At 52.5% G+C, this 11,184-nt stretch overlaps 3 protein-coding genes across 3 annotated transcripts; 2 read left to right on the top strand and 1 right to left on the bottom strand.

Annotated features, from left to right (window-relative positions):
- Window positions 1-379: 379 nt before the first annotated feature.
- CGCS363_v012258 (uncharacterized protein) lies at window positions 380-1,065 on the top strand (the record flags this gene model as incomplete). Its single annotated transcript, XM_036644107.1, has 2 exons — window positions 380-454; window positions 514-1,065. 2 exons carry the CDS (start codon window positions 380-382, stop codon window positions 1,063-1,065), a joined length of 627 nt encoding a protein of 208 aa, XP_036491202.1.
- An 866-nt stretch (window positions 1,066-1,931) lies between these two features.
- On the bottom strand, window positions 1,932-3,155 carry CGCS363_v012257 (uncharacterized protein; the record flags this gene model as incomplete). Its single annotated transcript, XM_036644106.1, has 3 exons — window positions 1,932-2,222; window positions 2,286-2,716; window positions 2,786-3,155. The coding sequence occupies 3 exons, from the start codon at window positions 3,153-3,155 to the stop codon at window positions 1,932-1,934; spliced, it is 1,092 nt and encodes a 363-aa protein (XP_036490729.1).
- A 4,414-nt stretch (window positions 3,156-7,569) lies between these two features.
- CGCS363_v012256 (putative solute carrier family 35 member) lies at window positions 7,570-9,196 on the top strand (the record flags this gene model as incomplete). The annotated part of the gene is made up of 3 exons (XM_036644105.1): window positions 7,570-7,622; window positions 7,772-7,806; window positions 7,881-9,196. The coding sequence occupies 3 exons, from the start codon at window positions 7,570-7,572 to the stop codon at window positions 9,194-9,196; spliced, it is 1,404 nt and encodes a 467-aa protein (XP_036491205.1).
- Between the last annotated feature and the right edge of the window lie 1,988 nt (window positions 9,197-11,184).

Genomic DNA, 11,184 nt, shown 5'->3' with positions numbered 1-11,184 from the left:
GCTAAACCAAACAAGCGTGACGAGCTACCTTGCACACCCTCTCCACCATCCACTTCCCCCAATGACGGCGCGGGCTGTCGGCGCGCATACCTGGGATAAGCTTTGCGAGCCCAGCAGAATTGGGAATTGGACCAGCGAGCCCTCCTGGTCTTAGTCTTTGGAGATGGGCAGGTCTCGGCAGGGGTTCTCCGTACGTGAAAGCGGTGGCTTGAGAGGTGGAAGCGCATATTTATCACCCCCTTCCCGTTCCTCGACTTCTTTGAACTTCTCCTCACGTCACGCATCATAATCCCAAAGTCGACCGTCCGTCTGTACAACTTCGTCATCGTATCTGCCGAATCTCGCCTTTCGACTATCACGTCTTACAACACAAATCAAAATGAAGTTCTCTCTCGCCCTCCTTGCTGCCGGCCTCGTTGCCGCCCAGGACTTCTCCGGACAGCCTGACTGCGCCGTACGTTGCTCCTCCCAACAACCATCTAAACAACAAGCCGGCTAATAACTTTGCCATAGATCCCCTGCCTTCGCGATGCCATCCCCAAGGTTGGCTGCGCCCTGACCGACACTGCCTGCCAGTGCGCCTCCGACAAGCAGGAGGCCCTCGTCCCCGTCGCCGCTCCCTGCCTGCTCTCCGCCTGCAGCTCCGCCGACCTGGGTAAGGCCCAGGCCGCTGCCGCCGCCGCTTGCCAGAAGTTCCTGGCCACCGCCAGCGGCTCCACCAAGCCTACCGGCTCTGCCGCCTCCGCCGCGTCCTCCGCTGCCGGCGCTCTCTCTTCTGCCGCCGCCTCCGTCAGCGCCTCTGCCTCCGCTGCCATCACCTCCGCCGCCTCTGTTGCGTCTTCCGCTGCCTCCGTCGCTTCCTCTGCTGCCTCCGTTGCCGCTTCCGCCTCCCGCAACGCGACTGCTTCCAGCACCACCCTCTCCGGCAGCCGCACTCCCTCTGCCTCCGCCACCGGCACCGGTGCCAGCGCTACTGCCTCTGCTACCGGTGCCGCCGGCCAGGCTACTGCTGCTGTTGGCGGTGTTGCCGTTGCTGCTCTGTTCGGTATCGTTGCCGCCCTCTAAGCGCCTTCAGCGTATCAAGGGGATGTCCAGATTGGATGGGGAAAAGGGGTTTTCGTTTCTAGCGCAACAAGACTTGGGATGTGTTGGATGATTTCTACAATTGAACGTTCTAGACTTAATGCGAATTGGACAGGAAACACCAAAAAAGTTTCGTCATGATCACGACCTGTTCTGTTGCCATGGCATCAGCACCTTGTTAGGAAACAGGAGGTATATATTTAATTGAACACATCAAGAATCAGCAGCCGTTCTTTCTTTTGGATCGACTTGTGATACGAGGGACAGCTTTCGCATGCCGATTGTCTGGGCGGCCTCTGCAGCCACTCGGGGATTTACTTCGGGAGAGGGGTAAAGGAAACTGAATCAATGCGGGCGCGGAAGGTAAACTCACAACCTCTTTCCTTCAAGCCTTGATGGCGCAGCAGGTGCCGGCTGATGCCAAGATGACGGACGAAGTTTCCCGCTGCTGACGACATCCGTCCGGTTTGCGTTTGGGCTTCAACCTTCCTTTCTTATCAACGGGTCTGCGTCAATTGGTAGTGGGCTGGAGGTGGGATGGATGGCTGAGGCTTGGGATCCCTGGGGCTGTGGAAGCTTAAACTGCCGTACACGTACACACACCTCTTTGGGGACTTGTGGACTATGGGAAAGACTTGATTTCAAGTCATGGTCTTTTGTGCCTTTTCGTTTCTTATGTAATCTATAACGGTGTTCGACCCGTTGCAGTCAAACTGTAATGGCAGTATGCGACTGATTCATACGCGGTTGAGACCCGTTCACCAAGAGGGCGTCTGTGATGCCTATCTTGTATATGCAGAACCGCCTTGAGGTGTTGGCGCCTCATGAGCTTATACTCTGGAATCTTTTTACAAATTGCTCAAACAAGTCAGCATCAACGGAAAGATGTGAGCTACATCCGTCGAAGACTGATCGCATAAATCTCCAGTGTCCAGCCGATCCCGCCGGCTCTCAATCTCTTCAACAACATCGGTCTCGCTCAACATCCTCGCCACACGATGATGCATGTCTAAGAAATCGCGATCTGGAAGGTCGAGCGCGTTGTGGGCTGAGAGGACCATCTTGGTGATTAAGTAGCCGGTATTAAACGGGTAGCCCGACGATATGCGCCCCAGAACGACGACTTCGTACTCATTCTCCTGCAATTATAGGGGTCAACATCTGGAACGGATGATTTGTGGGTGAAAGAAGGGTAGATATACCGTCGGAAGTGGTTTGAACGCCAAGTGACACTCTCCAAAGTCGGACGACACGCTCTCGTTCAGGGTGAGCACGTTAGCTGGCTGGTCGATACTCGAACTGTCGATCTTGCCGGCCAAGGCAGGGAAGTACCGGTGTATCGACCACCAGATCGCTCTTTTCGCCTCGGTTTCTGGGAGCGTGTCCTCGGCGTGGTCTTTTAGCCCGTAAGGCAGTATATGGCGGGACGCAGTGTAAGCTACTGGTCCGGTCTCGGGCTCGGGCGCATCTTGTACGTGGTGGATATCGATATTGCCGGTGTAGACACAGCGGCGGCCGTCGCGGGCGAAAGTGGTTTCGCTTAGGTGCTTGATCCCGTTGGCGTGTTGAGACACGGAACCGAGGAGGTCGTGTCTGTGTTTTAGAGAGGGCGGTCCGAGGCTTAGGATTTTAACTGAGTTGGACAGCTCATCAGCGATCTCCTTCAACTTAGAATGGTAGGGAGGTGAGTCATCTGACTTACATGGAATGAGAATGGCTGTGAGCAGGTGGTCGCTGAGCTGTTGCATACAGGGCATGCCGCCTAGCTTGGCGCAAGCGAGGACATCGTCTACAAAGTTCCCCAGACCGTCATCTGGAAGGTGCTCGCGAAAGGCTTTGAGAACGGCGAGAGCTTTTGCCTCAGCAGGGATGTCTGACGAGGAGCTGTTAAGGATGACGTCGCATTGCTCTAATCTCTCGTGACGATTGTCATTTTCTTCTTCATCGTGTGAAGATGTTGAAATTGTTGACGACGAGGACGAGGAGGGGGAGGAGAATGATGATGACGATGGAGGGGCTGAAACACGCAGCAAAGGATGCGGTGCGATCAGACTGTGCGTGGAGTTTGCCATCTTGGGCGGTTCTCAAAGTCCTACGCTGAGGAATGGGAGTTGAGAGCCTCGTGTGGTTTTGAACCGTTAGTGTTGTCACGATGTACTTTCTTATTTCTATCTATCAATCAAAATTCGTCCATGTATTATTGCGAACATAGATGGTCTCTGGTTATAAGATGGCAAATACTTCAGGGTTGGCCCAGCAGGCCTGTTGTAGATGGACATATATCTACCATAGAGGTGCAGACTATCGGTCTCAAGGTACGTGGATTTCAAGTTCCACAAGTGTATCCATTTAAGACTTTACAGGAATTGGTTGTTTTTATTCTTATGATCCCATTCACCTAGGCCACCATCACGATAATCGGTTGTAGGCCACGAGACTGTCTTGGGATCGATTGCAATCTCACAAACCCGTAATGATGATACTCAAGGATGGAAAAAGATGGAACAACCTGAGTGGTGAGATCAATCATCGCAGTCAGACAGACTCATGATGTTTTCCTCAACTATGGACTGCTGGGTCACAGTTATGTTTGGAAAAAAACTTTTGAGTGATGTCACTCGAGGCTGAGCAGACCGTCGATCGTCTTTTCCTCAGTACTTTTGCTTACGGAATTTGTGGTTGCTTATTTCTCTCACAAAGTTCTGCAAGAAACTTGTTTTCCGGCTGACTGAACACAAATGCCGTCAGCCTTTCCTACTGTATAAAACATGGCGGTCAGTCTCAGCCAATAAGTTTGTGCGTCATTGTTCTTGGCAAGGACACCTACGTCAAGAACAAGAGCTGGTCATATACGTAAGGAGCAAGACTTCATCGCACGAAGATCCCCCTTTCTTACTTGCTCTTTAAAACACGTAGCCTTTGCAGAATGTGTGAGCCATAAAAAGTCGAGGCTGGCCCAAACTTGCAGGTACTAGGTACGCTAGCCTTGATATCGTGATTCCAGAGTTAAAGACTGCTCTTGATAAAAGATTCTCTGACCAATAGTGATGGCCAATTTTTGCCCCGCTGATATCAACTGCTCTATGAACTATTTGGCCCCAGAGTTGAATAGCGACATTGCAGGAACAGGAGTAAGTCCCAGGGCAAGCTACCGCAGCAGCCTCGTTCGCTGGAGGCAGATTAGATGAATATCGTCGCTTACTCCTTGACGTAGGTCGTCATTGGTTTCGTAGGAACAGCCTATCTTGTGTTGTTCCTCCTCTTCATCCACTACCTAGTGGCGTTCGACCCCATTCTCCCTCCCCCTCCAAGAGGAAGCGTTCGCTCTGATCAAGCCAGTCTCCAACATGGACAGCAAAACGAAGAGTGTTCTGGGGGAAGGAGAAGTAGTCCAGACTACTGGAAGCCGAACACTGTTGACGTTCAGCTCCTTACATTTGTAAGACAAGCTACTAAGAAGATTCTCCGGCGATGTCCGGGCTCACCCGCCGAGTTCGGGACCCGTCATTCCGCTCACATTAAACGTTGCGTTGACCGAGTAATACCCCACAATGTTGAATTCAGGTACAAAACTGAGTCTTAGATATAGGCCATTTGCAACATGTGCGACATTCAAATCATAACCGGCATAAGCGTTCTTACTGGAGGTTTCATCTGCCTAGATGAGAATATGTCCTCTCACCACTGGCAACTGATTGTCTATCTTGCATGGTTCTCGAGTATCACTCACCTCTCTGCCTTGACTTCTCTCCGAAGATATCTGCAGGTTCATGCACGAGAGAAGTATGTGCGGCTATCTTTAATGCTTTTACTACTGATGATGCTTGTGACGGCAATGGTGCCTACAGCATTCTTCAACTGGCGGAGTTCTATTGAGGAGACAACACGAGACGACACTGTTGCACGTGACGACACTGCCGCCTATCCAAAAATGCCTGCGGTATGCTTTTTCTCAATCAAATGTGGGAAGGCACTTTACTCTCAAGGAACTTACGACAGTTCTACAATAGTCCCTTTCACACGTTCAATTGCGTTCCAGGAAACGATTATATCTCTCACGCTCCTGATAATTAGTTTTATCTCCAGGGTAATCAAATTATCGACACGCACTTCCAGCGTCCTGCATCGAGTAATTATACGACCCATCAGCAAGTACCTCCATGAGATTTCCAAGAGATTGGATAGCAATCCTATCCCCAGCGCCAGTAGTTCTTCTTTCATCGAGCCCCATTCCAGTCTACGTGTATGGACGACGGTCATCAAAATACCTACATCAGCAGTGGTAATAGCTGTGCAAAAACAAACCATACTACTAAACTCCATGTTATTAGAGGTATTGACGCAATTTCATCTTGTGTATTATGAAATAGCTGATGCATTACTGTTTAGCAATATTGGCTGTTAGTCATTCTACTTTGGGGAACTTCGAAACTCAAGCGGTCCCTCGTTGAGGAGTGGCATTATGAAAAGCTTTCTGGTCGCGAACCTTCTCCCTTCTGGAATGCAGAGATTGAAGTCGAAGGAGAAAATGTTATAGCCAATAATACGCGATGGGAATTTGGCCAAATACTTCCGATCTTACTGCTGGCTGCCCCGCTGAGCACTATGCTTGGTAATTTCGCCTCGACCACAAACTCCTCCCCAAATCAAATCTCAGGGGCTGCTGAGTCGACTATCCAAACGCAATCTCTGGATGTAGTGGGCATAGTGGGCAGCTACAGAAGATCACGCTCTTCTGAAGCACAAGATAGGCCGCAACAGCTCAGCCAGCGATACACCCATGACAGCTACAGAACAAGTCGCCTAGAGCTCTCGACAACACTGACGGATCCACATTCAGATGCCAAAGGAAAGTGGATGCTGCCGTATTTGGCTTCGAGCTGTGTTGTGCTTTGCGGGCATACCTTCGGCTTGTTTGGCTACGCAACAGAAACGTTCCTTCGTGGAACCGAATTAGGCTTATTGGGACTTTGGATGCCAATAGATTACTTGTTCAGGATTAAAGGAGTTTTCTTCCTGGCTATCCTGAGTTATCTTTTTGCGGGTCATGCAATCATTCTATTTGGTCTTGCGATGGATGCATGGCAGGGACAGCTGAACTCCGCAATATACTGGGGTTTTGCGGTGGTCGTTCACACTATGCACCTCTTGATCATTTATCTACCGATGGATTGGGTATTTACCAAGAGATTGTGTATTATAGTCTCTATGGGGCTTGGGTTACTTCTGGTGTTTGCTCTCACTTTTGTTCTGGTTCAGCTTTCGAAGATATTTTCGAGTAGAGCATCTCGGGAGGGAAATGCGGCTGGGGATGGGCCTCATTTTTCTTAGGATTATGATCACAGGTGCAGCACTGGGAACCTTTTTACCATATCTGCCAGCATTCGAAAAGAATAGTTAAGGCTTGAGCTTTGCAGAACACTTAGCCCAAATTTCAACATTCGCCACTTCAAGCAGTCTATCAGCTGTGACAGCTCCACCGTCCATGAAACATCTTCGTCGCCTCATTCAGACACGAAACTGTCCCTACGGTCACCAATTCAAGCATTCGGTCGTGAAGTCTGATGCCAACGTAAGAATGAGGGAAAGTAATGGGATACTAAGGACCCTCAAATCGCAACATGCAACTCACTCGGGATCAACTAAGGTCTTGGCGTGGGTGCAGCTATTGCAGCCACATTACCCAACCTGAACCATCTACGCGGGAAATCTCAGAATTTCAGCGAATCAACACCGACCCAACCTGGTGGTTGACTTTCGACTTTTCAGCTTTCGACGCCATGTTGGATCACGCTGCGCCGTCGGGATGTTGGGTAGTCGGGAGGATTCGCAGGGAATGCAAGGAAGGATTTGGGACCCCGCGGCTGCCGCCCACCGCGGCCCCCACCATCGGACCTTAACGCCTGCCAAAAGGGCACTAACACGGACCAGGTGCCCCTCCTGGAGCGAGCCAGAACGCGGCGGACTGGGTGATGGACGGGGATGTTGGTCTCTGAAAGGCAGGTTCGCCGGCGCACCGTCCACTGGAGGAGGGGGAGTCGGCCGGTTCCGCCTCCCAGGGCCGGTTGCGGTGTGTTGGTCCGGGCCAGTTCACAGTGGCTGGCCAGTCAGGCGTGCGGAACGTCACATGCAGACCACCCAACCCTCGTGGCAACTGAAGAAGCTCCCCACCTTCCACCCTGTCACTGGCGCGATACCTTGCAGTTAGCGATAATGGATAGCGCAAGCTCCCCTAGCACCTGAAAGTTTTTTCCCTTTTCTTTTTTGTTGGCTGATGCTGGGATGTCACCTCGATAAATTCCTCCCGTCGCCGTCTAACCTCGCCTCTCACCACCTCTGGTCCCCCTCCTCCTGCGACTGAGAGTTTTGCGCCGGTCTCGATTGCGACCAGTTTCGTCACGCGCCGCCCAAAGGAAGACAGGCCATCGCTGTCTCCTGTAGTCTGCTCACAACACCACCAGCTCCAAGCTCTTGGACGACAATCATATGTTGCGCGCCATCTCGGCCGACTTCTTCAATTACCACTTCCCGGCGCATCGGTCTATGTGCCGTTCTATCGCAAGATAGAATCACCAGCAGGCGACTTTGAGTCTTTGCGCTTGCTGACAGGGGACGAGAAAGACCGAATAGCAGTGTTATTCACGTAATCATCACTTATCGCGACAAGACATCTCAATTGGAGACTGAGACCTGTCGCGCGAACGACATCGTTTGACCGAGCTTGTACGTAGGTATGTCGAACGAATGAGATAGTACCCTCGCGCATTGTGTGCGATGGCGGCTGACCGCATCGCCAGATTGTATGCCAGGCGTTGCCTCACGAATCGAGTCCGTACTGTCGCTACCGCTCTCGCGATTGCCTTTCACCACCTCCAGAACCTCCGATCCTCAACGAGAGAGACACGCCTACGAACCACTGCCCACGATGGCCGCCGAGGATACCCCCAAGAACCTCGACCACTCCCCGGTGACGACCACGCAGATCACCGGTGGCATCGATGAGTCTGAGCTGGTCAACCAGGGTCTGCAGAACATCGAAGCGCAAAAAGTCCACTGGTGGAGCTACTTCACCACCGTCGACTTCTGGATCGTCCTCGTCATTGGCCAGATTCTCGCCTTGTGCATCACCTCGACGAACACCTTCACCAACCTCCTGTCTACCAATGGTGTTTCGATCCCGGCCTTCCAGACTGTCTTCAACTACATTCTCCTCTTCCTCATCTACTTCCCCATTACCATCTGGCACTATGGAGTGAAGAGGTGGGCCAAGATCCTGCTTAAGGACGGCTGGAAGTACTTCATCCTCTCATTCCTTGACGTTGAGGGCAACTACTTCACGGTTCTGGCCTACCGCTACACCAACATCTTGTCGGCCCAGCTGCTCAACTTCTGGGCCATTGTCATCGTGATCATCCTCTCCTTCACCCTTCTGAAGGTGCGCTACAAGATCTTCCAGATCCTTGGTATTATCGTCGCCATCGGTGGATGCGGTGTCCTTCTGGCCTCTGACCACATCACCGGTTCCAACGGCGGTCCTGGTGTCGATCTGTTGAAGGGCGATCTCTTCGCTTTGCTGGGTGCCACGCTTTACGGTGTCACCAACGTCACTGAGGAGTGGTTCGTCAGCAAGCGCCCCGTCTATGAAGTTCTCGCCTTCATGGGCATGTGGGGAATGTGCATCAACGGCGTGCAAGCTGCCATTTTCGACCGTCAGTCCTTCCAAGAGGCGACGTGGGACGGCGCCGCTGCCGGATACCTGGTCGGCTACACTCTGGCCCTCTGCCTGTTCTACAGCTTGGTGCCTGTGCTGTTGCGCATGGCCAGTGCAGCCTTTTACAACATCTCGCTGCTTACGGGCAACTTTTGGGGAATCATCATTGGCGTCAACGTCTTTGGCTACACCATCCACTGGATGTACCCCATTGCCTTCGTGCTCATCATCCTCGGCCAAATCGCGTACTTCCTTGCTGGCAGCATGTTGGGCGATTCCAAGAAGCCTTGGTTGGGCGACGCCCAGGAGGACGGTGTTGCTGGTCTGGGCACTGCGAAGCTCAAGGCCATCAACGCCGCACGAAAGAGACAGCTTGCTGCTTCCGCGGGGCAGTTTGCTTAAGAGAGTGCTGTCGCTGTCGAGTGACGAATCCAGGGGTTGAAGGGGTTGTTTCGACAAGAGTTACGGTTTTAATGCAGGGGCATTTGACGACAGTTGGATGCCGAGACAGATGTCTTGGCCCTGGTTTATGTTCAGACGGCGAAGACGATCCCCTTTCATCTGCTCAGCTTGGATATGAGCACTCGATTTTCAGTGAGAAGGAATAGCTAATATACCTTATCATACACTATCAATTTGCGTCGTAATCTCAGCTAGCCCATTTTGGGTCTCCTCTCTCCGGCGCGGTCAGGCCTGGTGTGCGGAAAATCTCGGTCTGTCCAAGGTATGAGCCGCACGGGCATATCGACAGCGTCATGCTGCTTTCGTGGGTGGCACTGGCCGGTGGGCGCCCAACACTTTTGCTGGCCAGAACTCTGGGAACTCGATACAACCTTAGACTATGCCTAGCAAGCCCTGCTTTGCTCGGACGGAAAGAGAGTCACTCAAGGACGGCGGCTTAGGAAGAGAGTTTGGTTGTCTTGTATGGTTCAGTTGATTACTTTCTCTTTTCTCAGTTGCTTGTGCGCCCTGCCAAGCAGACCCATCGCTGTCGCGTCAGTGACTTTCCGGCCAAGACTTGAAGGCTGTGCAATTAGAAACGGTTACATTCAAATTCGACAGAAAGGTTTGACAGGAGGCCGTCGAGGATGCGCATCCGGCAGGGATCAAGACTCCTATCTCGTCCCGTCCCACAAGTACAACAGGACGCCCTCAACCGTCGCACCGGAATTTGGTCGCACTGCGGCGCACTTGTCCAGTTTCTCGTCTCACGACATAAGACTAAGAGCCCCCAGTGTCTCTTCGTATTGTTGCAATTCCCGTGCGGACCGGACGGTGGGCCGCCGCCTCGGCACGCGTCAAGATTCTCACTACCAAGCCCCTCCCGTGCCGCGTGTGCGTTCGTTGGCGCTAAGCAGCCGGGCGACGAAAGCCCCGTCCGTCAGCAATCTGTCTTTGCTGGACTATCGTGATTGGGGGCCAAGGGTCAACCCAGACCCAAGGAACCTCCCGAGGAGACCGTACAAATGGTGCGTCACCGCCCAGGCGGCAGAGGCACCAGGCAAAAGGCACCCGCCCGATTGGTCCGACTGCTCGTACAGAGACCGAAGACCACAATACTCTGTGTATCCTGATGCGAACATCCGTTGCCCGAGATGGGCCTCGTCGGGTCTTGGGATTTTTCTTGGTATTGGCCTTTGGTTATCTGATTAGCTGCCTGTCGTCCTATAATAAAAGGGTTTATTCCTCTTAATTGCTGCATAGTTGCGCTGGCAGGCTTTGATTAGAGGCTCAAGCAGCTCATCTAACAACCCTTCTCTCCGTCGCTATCTGTCTTATTTCCCGTCTAGTCCTGCCATCCCTACACCAGCGGCGACAAATCATTTCATCCTTCTGGAGTCTAAAAAATCTTTTGCCTTTCTTGCTGTAGAGGCACAAACGCCGGGCAGTCCGGCGCGCCAAGACCTTCCATACACAAGAGCCTCCCCTGCCGCCGCGTCTCAGAATCCCAAGCAGTCTTCATCTCATGTCTATCCGCAGAGCCCTTTGACTCTACTTTACTCAACTTTACCTCGATCCCGACCAAGGATTGGCCCGGAACGATCGTCCTGAGGCGCCCGTCGAGCCCGATCGATCACTAAGAAAATCAAAAGAGACATCCAGGAAAAGTCTCCGCCTGAACGATCCCCCCTCCCCCCTCCGCTTAGGTGCCCTCCCACACGGCCGACCTGCGAACCCTGACGTGCGGCGGTTGCTCCGGGGTAGGGGAGCTTACGAGTCGTCGCAACAAAACACAAAGTCTATTTTCGCACACTCTCTCCGCCCCCCCTTTGGTTCGGCGAAAAAGTGGATTGTTTATTGGCACTGCAAGTTAGTTACGCGTAACTTGCAGAGGAAAGAGGGAAAAAGGAGGGAGGGAGGTCAGAGCTCAACGGCTGCTTGTTGGAGCG

This window comes from Colletotrichum siamense, assembly GCF_013390195.1.
Source record: "Colletotrichum siamense strain Cg363 chromosome Unknown KSG_Cg363_contig08, whole genome shotgun sequence".
In the NCBI taxonomy this organism is placed as follows: Eukaryota; Fungi; Ascomycota; class Sordariomycetes; order Glomerellales; family Glomerellaceae; genus Colletotrichum; species Colletotrichum siamense.
Note: the sequence above shows the minus strand (reverse complement) of the source record. Positions and strands in the feature narration are given on the sequence as shown.